The 18995-nt window shown below is 41.3% G+C and overlaps 1 protein-coding gene across 3 annotated transcripts in view; it reads left to right on the top strand.

Moving 5' to 3' along the window:
• filip1b (filamin A interacting protein 1b) overlaps positions 1–18995 on the top strand; it is a 39764-nt gene that overhangs the window by 10551 nt on the left and 10218 nt on the right. For all 3 annotated transcript variants that reach the window (XM_023394297.2, XM_023394296.2, XM_023394295.2), the window contains exons 2-4: positions 7548–7824; positions 11195–11368; positions 12353–12531. In XM_023394297.2, the coding sequence (XP_023250065.1) occupies positions 7567–7824; positions 11195–11368; positions 12353–12531 (611 nt within the window). In that variant the 5' untranslated portion in view covers positions 7548–7566. The remainder of the gene's footprint in view (positions 1–7547; positions 7825–11194; positions 11369–12352; positions 12532–18995) is intronic.

The following is an 18995-nucleotide window of genomic DNA, read 5'->3' as shown; positions in this document are numbered from 1 at the left end:
CAGATAACCTTTCCACCCAGGTCAGGGTGAGATCTCACGGTCACATGCAGCTTAAAGGCCTGGTGAGCTCAGACAACACAAAGAGGTGCCAACTTTACACTTGTCAACGAGAACTTTGATGCCTATGTGAAGGCCTCATGACAGTAAATCCCAGTGAATTATTATAGCAGCATAAATACCCCAAAACATGTTTTGGACTACATGTCAAAGTGTAAATCTGCAGTACAAGAAACCGGTGGAGTTTTGTTGCATCAGCGTGTTTCTGAGCTTTAATAAATCCATGGAAAACCACTCGACATTGCAGGCTGAAATATATTGTTCAGTGCTTGACTAATATCAGGCTCATCAAGCACCCGTGCTTGAAATAGTGACACTTACAGTTCCGGCTTGAATGTCACTACGGGCTCACATTACCATCTTTAGCACGTCATAGCGATATCAGAAATAGAAGGAACATAAGCTGCGCTCATTGGCTGGCACGTGTTTTTAAAAGCACTGTTTCTATATTGAGATTTAAGAGTGAATATCTTGAATGTACCTGCTGAGCAAGTTTAAAATAGTCTATTTGTTCCACCATTACATTCCTCAGCTGAAGTGCGCCATTGAGAGTTGAAGGGGACTTTGTCCTCAGCTGCCCTTAATGTGATTATTTCCTGTTGAAATGCGAAGCTGGGTCGAGTATAATGCCATGAAGGACCATTTTAAGTATAAACCAATGGAATATTATTGAAAAAAAAAACATTTTAACACAATAATGATATATGATCACCCAATAAAGATGTTGTGAGTTAGCAACAGCTGCTTGATTTACACATCCAGCTGTTACAGAGCAACACTGTCACATCACAATGGTGTTTGTGACCATGTGAGGAATCCAGTATTCCCTCTCTTTCAGCTCTGAGTTAGGTTTCTACCAACTGAGAAAATATCTGTCCCAACCAAAACAATGAGCTGAAAGACACTAAAGTGGTTGCATAACCCAGGTGTTTAATCTCTGTTCATCACTACATTTGATCTATTTAAATGGAAAAATACAGATTGTGCAACTTTAATTGCACCTCATGCTAAATGGTATTTTATCCTTTGGTTCAGCAATTTAATATCAATGAAGGTTAATTTACTGAATTTCATTTAGTTATTTAAGTATTTTGGCAAATCAACTAATGGTAAAACAAAAACTTAAGTACTTAGGTCTTGACAGATTCAGATTAGCTAACAACCTAACACTGTTCAAGCAGAAAACCAGTCTCTTGAATTGAGTTGTAAATAATTTTTCATATGAAAAATGAGGGACAGATTAAAATAATTTATGTTTGAATGGACAGCCAATCAATGTAAAGAAACAACCTCACTGTAGCCAGCTAATTGTCAGCGTATTACTGGGGCCACCAATGCTAACATTGCTCTAGTGCTGCCATAAAGGTGAGCTCATTATGATACGAGTGATGAGATAATGAAGAGGGAAAGACATTGTGTTTGTTGTCAGCTTGTGTTGTCATTAGGTAATCAGAGAGAAAACAATTACTGACCACCGAAGCCGGAAATGCTAGCATGATCTATATTTACCCCTGCATGCATCATTACAATATGAGCTGACACTAATACAAAGAAACACGACCTCAGTGGATGTTTAGTTTCGCTGCTCTGACACGGGGGTCAGCCATATGTGACCTCTTTTTAGCAACTGTTGATGGGTTTTAAGCTAACTCGATAAACAGTCAGCGAATGTTTATTTACAACAAGGGTTGTTGTGGAGGAGAGTGTGAGAGCTGCAGCTGTGAAGTAAAATGGAGGTTCAGGCATCCGTGGGATTGCTGATGGCTTATAAAGTGATAGCCCTGGAGTTTCCCCTTGTTGGACCCTGGACACAAGTGGGGAGACCCTAAAAATACCCCCTTTTAAATTTCACCAAACAAACAGCTGCGACTGGTGCACAGGGTCCAGCTCACAAATGGAGGCGAAGGTCTGTAGCGTTTACACTGTAGGAGTCTGTACAGCAGATACGTGAGAGTACCTTTTTCAAACTTTCCTATCAAACTTTCCTACACCTCTTGTCTTCTTGTTGAACTTGTGCCACGAACGTACCACCGCTGGCAGCAAAGTTGAACCCAATATTAACATGAATACAACCAGCAAAGCTAATTTAATAGGAGCTGTTTGGTTTCACTTGGTTATGACACAAAGCTAATTAAGGCAGTTGGTCTGTTGTGACTACAGTGAGAGTGGGCGATCGTCCTGTTCCAATCTGCCAACATTGCATGGATGTAGTATATTATATGATACTGTTAGCATAACGTGTGCTAGTATTAGCATTACTGTACTATAAGCATATTAAGCAGTGTGACCTGTTCACACTTTCCTCTAGAGATATCAGGAGTTTCTAACAGTTATGAAATCTCCCACTTCCACACAACAATGTAACATAATAAAAGTGGCTAATTTTATGCTATATATTTAGGTAGCTAGCGATGGGCTAAACCATAATGGAGTAATGGATTAGTGTTGCATATCAATGAGAATGTTAACATTGTAATATTAGCGTGTTAGCATGTAAAAACAAAGAATGCTAGCACTGTTAAAATGGTAAGTCATCACGGGAATGTTTATAATACTAAGCTAACGTGCTTACAGCTAGCATACTGTTCAAATTAGGTAGGCTAACATGGAAGTGTTTGACCTGAAGAGTTAGACCAGAGTCATTAGGATTCGTCTTCTGGGAACGATGAATGTTTGGACGTATGTCAGTTCATCCATAAAGTGTTGGACTGACAAACTGCTGAACAACAGACTGACTAGCTATCTCTGCTAGCACAGTTAAATTGCCTCAATTAAGCTTTTTTGTTGCTCAAATATATTAGAAAGCACCGTGTCTAAAGAAAAATCAGAATTATGATGCATTTAGCTTCAGTGTGAATTTTTAAGTCACTTTAAGACCACAAAGACATTTAATCAGGACGCATAACTCGCTTTGGAGTCACCTCGATCCCGGGTTCAAACCTGTGACCTTCTCTTTACTGGATGAGCTTTTTAACCACCAGGACACCCTGTTGCCAACATGCCTCCTCCACCACTTAACCGCTGTTGGTCTCGTGTGTCGACCACAGGCCACAGCTGTCTGAGGTTTTATCCAGGCTGAGGCGTAAATCAGGGAGACCGGCTTAGCCTCATCGCGTCTCCATAAATATCTCTTCCCCCAGGGAGGACGAAAGATGCAATCTGCAGTTTACTTGGCAGGTTATATTTTGGGTTTATTTACATTTGTTCCATATGATTTGATGTGTAGCATGAAGAGCTGTCACTGCAGTGGTTACCGACATTACAATGTCAACAAATCAAAACCTCAAAATACATGTAGGGCTTGTAGTTAGTCACTGTGTATTTACTGTTGGTACATCCAGTGGCAGAAGAAATGTTCAATTATTTTACTTAAGAAAATGTATACACACCACAATTTAAAAATACAGTGTACAATTAGATATCCTGCATTTAAAACTTAAGTATTATCAGCAAAATGTACTTAAGTAAAAATGTACTCTCTACATATTCTGTCAGTATAACATTTTTATATGTTATAATCTTTACTATTATTATTATTATTATTATTATTATTGATGCCTTAACACATAAGCCCCATTTAATACTGTAGATGACTGCTTTAAAGAAAATTTGACTCTTTTTACATACGTACGAGTGGCTTAACAAAGCCTTGTATTATACTTCACTGTAATTAAAGTAGAATAAAATTTAAATACTCAATTGAAGTAAGTTCCCCTGAATTAAACATAAGTACAGAACTGCATTAAATCGACTTAGTTAATTTCCACCAGTGACTGTATCAAAACACACTAAAGACACTAGAACATCTTTGTAGGAAATAAAACATTTATTGAGTTTAAAGGTTCATCGTTGATATTGGACATGGTAGTTTGAATATTTTTTACTACATTAATTATTAACAAAAAGTACTGGTCTGTATTTGAGCAATTAGGTGATTATTGGATTAGTGCATTTGTACATTGATATGTTTTCATTATAACCAGTGTTTTCATAATTCATTGTTTCACTGTAGCGTCAGAAAGCCCTGGACCAAAAGTACAAGATGTCCACATACTTTTGGCCGTAGAGTTCCCAGTAAACCGAAGAAGGAAATAACAAAAAGTTCATATTCATTTTGTGGGTGGTTTTCTCGAATATTTACGTTCCCATGACATCACGTGGTCTTGGTGTTTTAGCGATGGTCAAACCCTCAGAGCAGAATCCTTCGTCAGAGCTTGACTGTTGACCTCATTGAGGTGTCGCACGGATGAGGTCACCGTGTAAAATGACTCTATTAGTCAGAGTTCCTCTCTTGTGAAGGTAAACTGTTTACACAGATCAGTTTGCTTATTTGGGACTGGACACGACGTCGTGCTGACAAGCAGAGACTGAAACACGTAACTCTTTGGCAGCGGGAATGAAAGTTCTTCACAAGCTGTAAACAAACCGTCTCCATTTAACAAACATTGTACTCACTGTTTACTCACTCACTGTTTAGGATCAATTAAATGTTAATGATGTTAATTCAGAAACTTTCAGAAGCTTTGGCTCATTTTAAGCTTGTTGTCAGTGCATTTTTTAAAACCCTGAAATCACTTTATATCGTACTAAACTTTTTTTCCCAATTCCATTGTGGTAACAAGCGTAATCGCTGCCTGGATCTTTCCCTGAACTTAATCAAATACTGTGAGTGCCATAAACATAATCAAAAAAAAGTGTAATAAAGCTGGAGTCACTGCAGGTTCAGATATTCTGCTGGAAAACAAATGAAACGTGTTTGTCAGTGAACATGTTACTGATGTTTTCAGTATCAAGATCTCCTCATTATGTTAATAGAAAACATAATCCTGCCTTCAAAAGCCTTCAAAGCATATTTTCTGTTCCAAATTACTTGTATGTGAACATAATTTCTCGGAAACAAAAAACCGTCGCAGATGTTCAACACATCTCGTCCAATTAAACTGCCTCTCTTAATCAATATCTCAGTGGTCGATATCAATGCCATGCTTTGTCCTTATGTTTCAGCTCAACACCTTGCTTTGACAGGAAATGCTTCAAAATATGACTAATGCCACACATCTAAGAGTCTGAAGTCGGCACCGGCCGCCAGATAGAGCTCGATAAACACATGTCGTAAAGGAAAAGAAAGCATAAGGTCGTGACAAGAGACAGACGTAACAAACTCAACAAAGCTGGGCAACAAAGAGGAGGTTGAAGGAGGCATACGATCCTTCGAGATGTCATGACAGCGTTAATAAAAACTCGTAGCAAACATCAAAGGTCCATCCAGACAGAAAGACCTCAAATTATTAAGAACCCTTCCTTAATTTGTCTTTAAAAAAACCACAAAGTATGTTTGCATGTTTGTGCCATTTTGCGTGATGCATCTGAGCGTATCTACTGTAAATTAGCTCGAGGCGTGGACGGTCTCCAGACTCCTGTCAAAATGTTCTGCCTCTGACGGCCAAACCTCCTGCAGCTGCCTCAGGATTGTCTTGGCTTCGTGTTTTGCCCACCCCGGCTCTACCTTTCCTCTTCCAGTTCACCGAGCTGACTGAAAAAAAGAAAAAGAAAAGGACAGCTCTGTGGTTTTGACGCGTGGGAGATCTTGGCATCTCCCCTGAAACAACTATTAATAACAGGCAGTGGTAATGTGGTTGCTACCACTTCACTGCCAGGATTTTCTCTGGCTGAGTCACGGCCCGCTTTCATCCAGACCTGCAGCCTCGGGGAACTTTGGCCTCGTTCGGATCCAATAGCCCGTAAACCTGTTCTTTCACCAGGACCCCCACCCAGCGTCAGGCCGCACAGCTGTTGGTTTCATCGCTGTTTGTTTGTGATCAGAAGACGTCTGATGAGTGCACTGGTCACTGTATTGATCCCAGTTCTCACGTTTATATCGACTGGCAGTTTATGATCAAACAGTTTGAATTGAAACAGACAGTCTGGACTTTTGACCCGTGTTTTTATCCTCTAGGATTTGGCCTTGGAGTAAATCAATGCATATACAAACATGACATTATAACTATCCTCATTACTTATGACCTGACTCACTGTTTTACTTAAGTATGAGACACAGTTCTCAGAGGGAGGAGGTCGGGATGTGGATGGACGGATCAGCAAACTCAGACTTTCTTTTCCTACCAACCGTCATCGTTATTATTTATTTATACCATGACTATGATCGTTCTCTGACCTTAACCAAGTTGTTTTTGTGGCTAAACCAAACCAAACGTAAACCATGAGATCAGCTCAATACATTACATTGTCTTTTCTTTCTATCTCCCAGGCGGCTAAATTTGTCTTTGAATTATTTTAGTTTCTGTGACATTCATTCTTAGAACATTATTATTTTTATTATTATTATTATATTGCTGCTTTTTTGAGCCTGTGAAGTCCTCTACCACACGGCCATCCACTTCTACACCCTTTCTTTTGGCCTTGCTACATGCATTACATATAAAAGGTGTTATATAATTATATAATAATATGATATAAATAATTCCTGCAGATAAAGTTAGAAAACATATTATTTAATAGGAGTTTAACCCCCAGAAATCTTCTTCATCACGATTGTGTGAGCGCGGTTTGATCAGATTAGATGGGCAACATGAGGAAACATCTCATCATTACCTGTTATCGTATGTTTCACGTATTTGATCATATGTTGCCAAACAAATGGGAACATAACCCCCATTTCAGACGAGTGAAACCAGCACAGACAAACAAATACAGATACTCAATAATACAAATCCAGAACTGTCGTGTGACAAAACCAAAGCTGCTCTAACAAAGTCAGAAGCTGATTGAAATATTCTCTGTATCCACTCGCTGCCACACACTGAGTTGTTTGCCGTTAAATGTTTTAGTGTCTCACAGTTTCCAAAACATACCGCAGGTTTTTCAGTTTGAACTCCCAGGCAGCTCCTTTTAGGTGCCAGTTAATTTCCTTACACGAAGAACATAATGTTGCAGCAGTTGAACTTTTTATGGGTACGATTGGTAATCCATCATAGTGAACATTTCATCGCCTTCATTTTCTTGTCAGAGTCAAGATATCATCACTTGCTAATGTGGTTTTCTGGTGCATTCAGTGGTGGAAATGTAAGACTGTGTTTCCAAAACGCTTTGTATTAACGAGCGAAGCAGGAAAATCAAGCGAAGAAGGGAAATGATAATCCGATATGGATGTGGTGGAAAGGATAATGAAGAATTTGTTTGTTTCCTGCCTTGAAAATGTGGCTCAGAAATCACAAAGCATCCGTAAACACACCAGCAGTGAAGACTTCTAAAGCGAGACTCGTCTTTAAGCTGTAATACTACACAACAAAATGTTCGCTGTGATGGATTACCTGTGTCAAGTAAGATTTAAGTTGATTTGAAAAGTATACTGAGACCAAACTAAAACTAATGGCTGCCTGGAACAGAAGAAAAATCCTTTTTCACAGTTTGGATAACAAACATCTGCTTTTCTTGGATCTTTGTTTCATCTGTTTTGTTCCTTCTCACAGGTTAAAAAAAAAATAAAAAATGCGATCCAGGACCTGCACCATGGAGGGTCCAGACGAAGGACACATCCAGCCCACTAAAGGTTTCATCAAGCAGGAGGAAAACACACCAGAGCTGACGAAGAGGAAGACGAAAGTCCAGCGAGAGGAGAATGACGGCAGGACGGGGGGGACAACGAGAAAACCTCAGAAACCCGCAGAGAGCAGGAAGTCGGCGACGGCGGATCTGACAAAGGAGGACCTCCTTCGCCTGCTGGGAATCATGGAGGGAGAAGTTCAGGTGTGAATTAGAACCACATCCAATGTGTCACCAGCTGCTGCAGTGATGTGGAGATCCTAAAAGCCTTTGCACAGATACAATCAGGAGACTTAGAGCTTTCACACAACACAGAATCTGTCAGGTTTGTGTGAAGACTGAGCCCGGACCATACAGACCATAACAGACGTAAAGTTCCTCTGCGCTATCAAAGAGCAGAGTGATGGTTCAGGACTGATGCTGTTATTAACCACATCAACCCTGTGACTAAGACTTAGTAAGAAAGAAGGAGCAGCACGATAATCCTAAAGTTTTAAATCATAAACAAACGCACTATTGTTCAAAACCCTTCACACCTTACTACAGCTTAAAGGTCTAGCATGGCCACTGGAAGCTAATGTAAGCTAATGTTAGCAAACTTCAGATAGGTATCGCTGTGTGTACTAAATCACTATATTGTTCTATACCCTTCACCATCGTCCTGTGATGCCACTTGTTTTTAAAAAACGTTAAACAAGGTCACTTTAAAGCTGCAATAATTAAGTTTTTAGACACTTAAGTTGAGCTGAGGAACTCCACAACGAGCTTGTTAGCAAACAGCTGCTATTTACACATCCATCAGACAGACAGCAACATGATCACTGATCGATCAACAGTGCTCTTAGGTCTGTGTTTGGTCTCCATCAGCTCCTGAGGGAAATATCTGTCTCTTTAGCTGCTAAATGCTGCACTGTGTTCATCAGCTGTGGAGGTTCTAACAGAGAGAGTCTGATGAAAACATCTGCTGCCGCTGGAGACGAGAGTCCTGAGACTGAACCGTAAAGTTAATGTGCCAAAAACCAAAACTAACAGCTAAGAGAGGCTGAAAACCTGTGAGAAAGGAAGCGTTTAATTTACAGCAGTGAACACGTTGAGACTAATCTTTGAAAAGCCAGAAATTTCAGAAGCTGGTGAAGTAATTGTTGAGTCACTGGGCTTGATCAATAACCCTTCTGCTTTTTAATGACCAGCATGTTCAGTTACAGGTTTATTGCTGGGAGAGCTGGGGAGCCGACTGAGAGGTATTCACTCATTCAACAGCTTGGTGTTTCAGAGCAGCTAAAGATGATGGACGACTGAAAATTGCAGATTTTTCAGAAACATCCAGTTAATCATATGATTCTTTTCCCCCACAGCAGCATGGCGGGCGTGTTATAAACTCATAAAAACAGCAGCGTTTGTGATCAGCGCTTAGACATATTGACATTTCACAGCGTGTGATGGGTTAGATTTTGAAAATAACCTTTGCTGCCTCGGCTGCTGCTGCTGGGTTCCAGTCTGATAATGATTTTCTAATGGAGGCACATTTATAAACTCCTCTCCGGAGAGGCAGGATGCTGCTGCCTCACCCCTCTGTTTCCATCCTGCTCATCTGTTTGGGCGTGTTGAATGTTTTCCATTAGCGGTGGGACAGAGAAATACCCAACACGGAGCGACGTTTCACACAGGAAGAGCTGTTTTTGTTCTGCTTTGTTTCACACAAGGGCTTTCAAATGCACTGAAATGTAAAAAGACACAGACTCTGTGGTCGTGGAATATCATAAAAAGATAATTATAACTGTCATCCCCATGATATTAAAATAGTAAAAAGGGTGTTTGAAGGAAAATACATGAACACGGCAGTGAAATTTAATAAGAAAGAAAGATCTGCTGCAGCATGACGCACCCGTGAGGCGTTCATTTAAAGGATAACTCTGTTGATATTCAATATTTTATTGCCAACTAATCCCATGAAAATATGAAAACCAGCTCCATTATTTACAGAAACTATTGCTGTTGCACTGGGCAGAGGTGCACCGTCAGGAGAGGCAAACCAGGCAGATGCTCTGGGGCCCCCAAGCCCCCCCCCCCTACAAGGGTGTCCCCTCATATCAGCACATTTTCAATGACAACTACAAACCCGCTTAAACCTCCATAAAGACACAATACATTTCGCTGCTGCTGCCCCAACTCCCCCCTAATGTGGGGCCCCCGATCATATGTGCTTCAGCTAGCATCTACCATCGCTTACATATGAGGCATTCAGGGGACATCTGTAAATTGTAGCATCTGCTAATAGTCTGCATGTGTGGGGTTCTTCAATGGGCTTCTTTGCCTGCCCCCCCCCGAGCGTAGGATCGCCAGTGGCACTGGGAGACGTGTTCCTTCATCACCATGAACACACACACACACACACACACACACACTGAAGTTTATTTTGACTCGGTACCACACACACCGTCCTGCTGCCCCAAATACTCACTAGAGCATAAAATGTGGATTAATCCGCCGCTGAAAATAGTCCCAAACAAATGCATCATTTCCTCCTTTGATAAAAAACAGTGAGTAGCTGTGTTGGGAAATTAATAGAATTAGAAATAAACATCACACAATATTTAAAATATGGATCATATAACTAAAGTATCGATCGATCTAAAAGATCACCCATTAAAAATATCAGAAGATTAATTGATAAGGGAATCACATCCTGGTTTGTCTCCTCAGCCTAAATGGTTAAAGCAGATAATCGCACCTCCACCTGTGTCAAACAAATCCAGGTGTCATCATGTCCGCCGCGTCCTGTGCAGGAATGTGAGTGACGGCCTGGAGTGACATGAGATTAGAGCGAAGGGAACAGCTCCCTCTGCTGGTGCGAGGCTGGAGGAGCAGGAGACATGTTTCACTGGTGCTATCTGTGGATGTGATGTCAGCCTGAAGGGAGTCGGTGAGGTAATACTTGGATCCACGTCAGGGCGGTTTGCAGTTTCACATTCAGGCGACGTTATAAGCTGAAGTCACATCACTGTCACTAAACCTGTAGCTGATGTTTTCATGCGTTTTGTCGGTTTATGAGAATTAAACTAAAGTATGTTAGACATAGATTTGATTATTATTTTCATTTTTATTAGTATTATAATCATTTGGTATGTTGGCATAGTTACACAGCCTCATTACCAGTTATCAAGTGGTCAACTATGACCTCTAGTAACCCCATCAACAGGCAAACAAAATAAAGATGAAGGAAATTACAGTTTCCAGTGCATCAATAATAATGATAATAATGATAATGATAAATAATTATAAATGTATAAAGCAACAACCACATGCAAACAAATTAAAAACGGACACACAAATAAACAATTTAAAAAAATATGTGAAATATTTAAAGAAGATTATTCTAAAGCTTTGTGTGTTTTTAGAAGTGATCAACATCCCCAATCAACCAACACTGATCACAGGAAATAGATTCCTACAAAATAAAACCATAGACAAAAACAGCACACAACTACACTCCACTGTAAACTGTTAAAACGTCCCGTTAAAGAAGCAGTTAGTGTGTATACAGCACGTTAAAGAGTCTGCTGTGTCTCCCCAGGCCAGAGAGGACGTCATCGGCCTGCTAAAGACGGAGAAGACCAGACCGGAGACTCTGGAGGCCCACTACGGTTCAGCTGTCCCCGCCAAACCCCTGCAGGCCCTGCAGAGAGACGGACTCCTCGTCCACAGCAACAAGAGCGCAGACGACGTGTACGAGAAACCCATGGCCGAGGTGAGGAAGAGAATAAACTGAGAAATGTCAGTCAGGCTTAGACCGACTTAAAGACTCAGAGGGGAGTCGTGAGACAAAAGTTTGGCAGAAAATCCCAAATTACACAAAAAAATCTTTTGTTTTTATGCTTCAAAATGGAGGAGTTTGAGCAAAAAAGCTTTTTGTTTGTTTCCTAGCGAGAGCAGCTGGTCATACACACTACATTCTCTATTATTTAACTGTATTTTCTGACATTTATGCAACTGAAATGAAGTGGTTCTTTCAAAGAAAATCAATAACCGACTCAGAAATTTGTCTCTGTTCTTTCTATAACTTATACCAGATTGCAGAATTCTTTCCAGTAAACTTTCAAGGAAATTACAAGAACTTTATGGACCGATTAAAAAAAATAAATAAATAAAAAAAGCAATACCATTTTATTCCTCAACATGAAAGTGAAAATTCTGTTTTAAATCTTTCTCCAGGCTGCCAGGAATAAATTTCAGGTGGAAAATTACTGAATCTTGGTGGAAAAACACTGAAATCTGTCGGTTAAATTCCCAGAAAAAAAACATACTGAAGACATGACTGCAGCGTCCTCCATTATAAACATTCACTAACATGAGTACAGTCACATTTCAGTGGCTGAATATGAAGCACAAACTGTTTTTAGAGAGGATATATGGAGTCCCAATGTTGTCTAAACTTTTATTTTGGTGGGCACACCAGAGCCTAAAATCTTTTACGTGTTGAATGGCAGTTGAAAATATAATTAGCCATGCTCAGTGAAGTCTGCAGGGTGTGATACAGTAAAAAAGGCCGAACAAATGTGCAGAGAGCGTGAAAATATGTGAATAAAGCTCTTAATTGTGCGGAGCGAGTCTCTCCGCTCTTTGTCAGCGTGCACCGTGGCCAATGGTTCGGGATCCTGTGTCGGCAGATGCGGCGCCAGGAGCGCTGAGAGTTGTTGGTCATAATGAGTGTTGACGTGTCTCCCCCCGTCAGTTGGACCGTCTGGAGGACAAACAGAAGGAGACGTACAGACGGATGTTGGAGCAGCTGCTGCTGGCCGAGAAATGTCACCGCCGCACCGTCGTGGAGCTGGACAACGAGAAACGCAAACACGCCGACTTCATGAACAAGAGCGACGACTTCACCAACCTGCTGGAGCAGGAGAGGGAGAGGTGAGGACCTGTGTGTGTGTGTGTGTGTGTGTGTGTGTGTGTGTTGGTGAAGTTTATATGATCCGAGTCTTATCTTAGTTTTCATCATTTACATTTTTTTTGATTCCCGCCTCTGAGTTTTGGTTCTGATATCAAAAAGAAACGTAGATACTTTTTATTTTTCAAAGTAAGAAATTAATTGAATTATTTTCTGAACTTCTCTAATGTTAAAGAATAAGGCTGGTGTTATTCTATACTTTCCTTTACCCAGCGATACAATGAAAACCCACAGTGTGTCAGTCTCTCAGCACTTTCTGACCTCCGTACTCTGTCTGTGCCGCCCAGCTACTGAACATTTCAGTTGATTTTAACCTAGAAAAATCTCCTTGACAACAGTGACCTGGTCAAAAAGACGATAAAAAAGTACAATACAATCAATGAGGAGATCTGAGGCCTAACCCTGTACATCCCAGCCTTTATTTTGATCAGGAAACAGAGGGGCAACTTGGGAAACGGGTTAAAAATCTTTTTTTTATTGTGCAGCAGGTGGAATATTTTTAGTGTTTGAGGAACTACTGTCAGTATTTTTAAATGGCCGACGATGATGCTGTGGCTTCCAAAAAACAATCACACTCTTCATAAAAGTTGATAAAGAATATTTATGCACATACGTGAATTTGAATTCGCAAACACTCTTCCGTTATGGGCTGAGCAGGTTTCATAACCTCTGGATTACGAACATGCCTGCACACGATTGAATTCATCCTTTCTGAAAAACACGAATGTTTATTTGCATGGCAGACGGCATCAGATAAGACCCGGAGCAGGGTTCTGGATGATGGATCTGATAGGAAGGGTGATGAATCGCGTCTTATCGAGCCATCGCAAACACACAGCATAGTCACGGCTACAACTGAAAGCCTTTAGGTTCTGAGCTGCAGGAGACTTTCAGACTCTCCCCTCCATGTTTTCATTTGATTACTCTGTGTATTGAATTATTAAATGAATGCGTTGGGTTTTCTCAGAGAACCGACCGAAGCCCGTTCGATCCAGATGTGATTCTGTGTCACTTGGTTATGCAGCAATACATTTTATACTTAACAGTGGGAGTGTGTTCAGAGTGACATGTGCCAATCTCACAGTAAGTAATGATGACATCACCTTGACAATGAGTTGTCACGGATACAATACAGTGTGTGTTCAACAGACCAGTCACATACTGTCTTGTTGAATACCTGTAGCTTTATTTTGCTAGCTTTACTTTGACGTTGGAGAGATGGACGTAGCTTCTGTGGCGTCACCCACAGGTTTCTGAAGAGCGGTTTTGAAGCTCAGAGTGAGCTGTTCCTCCGTCGCCATCTTGGCAGTGGCTGACTCCGCCCCCTAACTCCCAGCTAATCCAAAAATGGAGAAAGAGAAGGGGCAAGTGTGGAGCTGAGATTTACATACGCTCACCCACCTGTCACTCAAAGAGGCCACGCCCTCAATGCTCCATAACTGTAGTCCTTAATAAAATGTAAACAGGTGAGTTTTATAAACAGGTGTCATGAAGGAGGAAATTAGCTCCAGAGATCAAAACAGTTTTTGTACCAGGCTGTAAACATGTTGATTTCTGCTGTAAAGTTGGACATTTTAACATGGGAGTCTATGGGGACTGACTCACTGTTGAAGCCAGACTCTAGTGGTCGTTAGAGGAACTGCAAGTTTCGGTTCTTCAGTGTTGGCGTCATGTTTCAGCCTCGGAGGTCGCTGCTCGCTTAAAACCAATAAAATACCAACGTTAGCTGTTGTCATTATTCTACATCAAGTAAACGTCGTCATTCGACGTCGTCCTGTCACTGAATTTTGGTCACCTGACGTTACAACCTACATTCAACCGAATATTAACACCTAACGATGTTGGTGTTTTCAGGGATTAAGGTTTTATTACGTTATGTAAAACTTATTGGCTTTTCTTTTCTTTTCATCATGGCTGACATCGTTTCCGTCCTTTGACCGTCTGTAAAATTTAAATGTGGACCTTTAAAGAAACAAGAGTGCCTTTCGTTTAGAGTGTTGTGAAGAGCCACACCATGCTATGAAAATGTTCAGGAAATCAGGGACTAAGAAAAGAAAATCGACCCAAGTGTTTTCTTGTATTGTTAGACATGCTCTCAGATGTCTCTGGTCATCTAGCGAGGCACCCTGCTGCACTGTGGGTCACTTAAACATCCAGAGAATCTGCCTTCGGTTTTTATGCTCCTGGTTGCAGGACTGTTCTCCTTGTAGATTTTAGACGTGTTCAGAGTTTCCCTTCTTACAAAAGCAGCATTCAAACTTTTCTACTTTCTGTTTCTTCAATAACAGGTATTACATCCGTTGCTCCCGTGTGCCTTCGAGCTCGTTGTGAACGGTTGTCATTCCATCTTTTGTCATTCTTCTCTCTTTCCCTATTTCCGTGTAAACATCCTGCCGATATCTCGTCTGCAGACCCCGCTCATACTGTGATCTGAGGTTAACACAAACCAGCCCGATGAGGGACATGACCAGAGAGAAAATCTGCACAATAAAACATCACGTCATAGGAAGAGTCGCTCACATCTGCTCGCCACGCTCCATAAAACTTCAAATACTGGAGCAATGCTTCAGTGCACCTCATTCACCTCCACTCGATGTCGTATCTCTGTTCACGGCTCATAACAACATCCTTCAAACATCTCTGATTACCTTTATTTACTCAGTGAAGGTTTGATGAGCGTGAGCGTGGCGTTTGTCTGCCGTCTACCCGCTCGCTGCGCAGGCCCGTCTCTGCTCCCAGTGAGCACTGGGTTGGTGATTTTCACAGGTCAGAGTTAAAACACATCTGCAAGTCAGATTCTCTCTGATGAGATGAGCTCCGGCTCTCAGCTCCGGCTGATAACACATTCCTGTCGGCTGCCGTCGGCGTGCAGATTCACTGCAGGTGATATCATGACTGTGTCGACCCTGAGCACAGAGAGGGTGATGTCATTCCCCGCAGAGATCCTGCTGGACGATTACCGCCTCTGTTTGCATAACAACTGTCATGGCCTCGTCCAGCGACACAAGAAAGGCTTTCTTTTTTTTTTTATTTGTCAGAAACCTGCTGTGAAAAATACCATCAGCATTTTAGTGTAATAATACTGAGTTTTACTGTAATCATGTGTGTGAAAGTCTTTACTCTTTTAAAATCTACCCAGCAAAGACTTTATTAGTGATACAATACATATGGCCGACAGAAGAGCCAGTTGTTTCAGCTTTAACAACACAAACTAAAATGATGATGGCCCAAAGAAATGTATTCAAATCATGCAATACATCATACTTGAGTCAAAACATGCCTCAAACAGCAGTAAAGCCATTCCAGACTTCCATTGGTTTCCATTCATTTTTACAACATGAAAATCTTAATTTCTCGTTATTTTTTCTCGTAACTCATCTGTCAACTCATCAACGTCTGTTTGGTTTTCATATAGAAATGAGTGGAAGTCGATATCAGTGTGGAAAGGTCAGGAAATACATGAATAGATCAGATGTGACGCTACTCAAAACATACCTGTATAAAGCAGCTTTTAATTCTTGACTTAAACGCTTTTATCGTTTCTACTTTTGGTTTTTACTTTTGGTTTTATTTTCTTTTGTCTGCTTTGTTGATCTCCTTGTTTTAACAAACGGATTTGTGAATCTCCTTGTGATACTTGCCTTGCTAATTTTCACGTTTCTAAGTGCTGAAAGTTATTATTATTATTATTAGTGTTGTTTTTATCATAAAATGAATCAGAAACTATAGAATTCATTCAAGAATGGTCAGTAAATATATAAAGTATACGTGATTTGTAGTTAAATCTGCAGCAGCTGATGTTTCGACCACTTGTAGGCAGCGGAAACAAGAGCAGGACATTAACATATTTAACAGATTAACACAACTTTATTATTCTGGTTATTTTCAGAGGAAAAGTTTTTTTAAAAAAGGGCTGGAGGAGACCAAACACAGAGGTAAAAGAGCGGGAACACTGGACTGACATTCATCAGGTCGACACAAACACAGCTCCACGTGAATGATCATGTTTCTGCAGGATGTGGAAATGAGCAACTGTTTGTTAACAAGTTCACACAGCAACTCAAAAGGTGATGAAGTTTCAATGTTGATCACAACTTGTTTCCAAAAGAAAAGAAAATCGTTGCAGGTTTAAACTCAGGCTTGTGGTGTCATGAGATACGATGGCAACGATGATGACGTAAACTTTTTGCTGTTTTTGATAAATTCATAATTATCATTGTTGTTGCTAAACGTAATCTAAGAGGCATTAATGTAAGACAGGGTTACAGCAGGACAAAAAAACTGAGCTGTATCATATGGAACAATGACTTCTAACTGCTAGGTCGCCCTGAGGCCCTGATCCCAGTCTGGTCGGGGTTTCTGCGGGCGGAGAGGTTAGGATTTAAACCAGTAAACCATGTCTGCCTTCAGAAAAATGTAGGTTTGATTCTCTGTAATTTCACAGCGGCGAACGATTCTGCTTCATGTTAAAACGCAGCCTAAAAAAAAAAATCCTGTCTTTACCCCCTAAATAGTCGACAACAACTGCTGAGCCTCCTCGGTGTCAAAGCGTCCTCGTTGCCTCGTCTCTTCTGAATGTTAATAAGGACGGTAATTATTCTGACTATAATTAGCTGCAGATCAGCATATTCCGGTCTGAAGTGTTTGCTGCGGGCTCAGCGCAGCTCGGTTTTATGAGAGTTTGGGGCTTTCTTCACTCCCTCTGACGGGCTTCTGTCAGCGCTCAGGCTATGAATAGATCCGAACAGGGAGAGCCATTCTGCAGAATCCCTGCTCTGCCAACGAGGTTATAACGACAGATACTCTCAGTCCTGGGAGCCGGGAGGAGAAATCTGAGCTACACGTCAGAGGAATTATTAGACTTTTACAATTTTTAAAGCTGCAATTGGCAAGAGATTTGTATCAGAATCCACTCGTTCATGTTAATCTGTTAATGGACTCTGAATCACAGAGGATTGCAAAACTCCTTCTAACTGAGACATTAGTGTGATTCACTTTGAGTATATCAAATTCTGCTGTGAGGTAGCAAGACTTCATCCTCGGGGTGTGGTTTCAAGTGTTTTTAAAGTCGACAGTCTGGATTCCCAAAAGGTCTTTCTGACCTGATAAATGAGATTCTCTCAGGTGAAACAGCCCCGACAACTATTAGAGAGATTCCAAGGCAGCGAGGAAAAGGTCCCAGATACAGTCGGACAGGAACAGTTCGGTGCGTCGACAGATTAATAGGAACGGGGCAGGTGCAGGTTCTGGTGCAGGAAGAACTGGCTGGACCGCGAATGTCCTCCTGTAAAAATAACAAGCCCTCAGGTCGTCTGTGCAGCAGGTTGCTATGACATCGTAGTCAGGTTTTGTTGCTAGGCGACATCTAGTGGTCGTAGTAATGATGATAAAGAGAGACAAAGGTTTGTGGTGGATGGATGAATGTGACACAGGAGAGCGGTGTTCGATTCCCACGTGGAACCAGCTGTTTATATTGTAACCATGGCAACAGAGATCGTCTAACATTGAGGGGTTCGTATCAGAGGGTTGGAAAAAACAACCTGTGGTTGTTCATGTGGGAGGAGTGGTTGGTCTGACAGCTGACTAATGGGAAGGGACCAGTATGATACTGGTGTGATGACTGAGTGTGGTGGCAGAGTGAAGATCAGGTGACAGAGAGAGGCGGGAAAGGCTTCGGGGCCACGCGGTGGACAGGTTGTGAATGTCAGATCTGAGACTGAGAGTCACTTCAGTTCATTTAATAGTTGTTGAGAAGAAGAAGAAGAAGTAGTGGATAAGGAGATGTTGTTGATGATGCTGTTGTTTCTTTCGCTCTGCGTTTACTATTGAATTTCTGTGGGAAAAAAAATTCATAGTAAAATTCTCCTTCGGATTCATGCTCTTGCACTTCCACAACAAATGGCATCATCATGTTTTGCTTCAGTCACTGGGAATGACTAGAAGATATCTCTTGTCATGTGTGCAACAGAAGATGCGGTACACAGGCACAAAGTGCTCTCCTGTCCCGGTGATTGTTATGTACGACTTTGTATTTGGAATAATGAAGAGCAGTGATGGAGAGCCTCTGCATCTGTAAGCTCTTTGCACTGCTCATATTTGGCTCATTTAGGAGCCTCTGCGATGCAAACCACAGGCCTCCTCTGCCGTCTGAAGCTATGATCTCACACACATACAATCCAGCCACTATGGGGAATTTATATCCATGTCCGCTGCCTTTGCACGATACAGGGGGATTATAATGAGAGAGGCTGTGCGAAAGTCTGGCATTGTCCTCCTCGCCTTGCATTGTTGCCCTGTTTCTATGGAAACGCCGCTGGGCTGCAAGACAGACAGGAGACAATTATTTAAACATTTTAGGAAAAGGAGAAAAAAATGTTTGAACTTCAAAGTTGTTTCATGAGTTATGTCATACCTGCTGTGCCCCCCC

Source organism: Seriola lalandi, unplaced genomic scaffold (genome assembly GCF_002814215.2).
Source record: "Seriola lalandi dorsalis isolate HSWRI2012SDOR001 ecotype SW California unplaced genomic scaffold, Sedor1 jcf7180002054947, whole genome shotgun sequence".
Classification (NCBI taxonomy): domain Eukaryota; kingdom Metazoa; phylum Chordata; class Actinopteri; order Carangiformes; family Carangidae; genus Seriola; species Seriola lalandi.
Note: the sequence above shows the minus strand (reverse complement) of the source record. Positions and strands in the feature narration are given on the sequence as shown.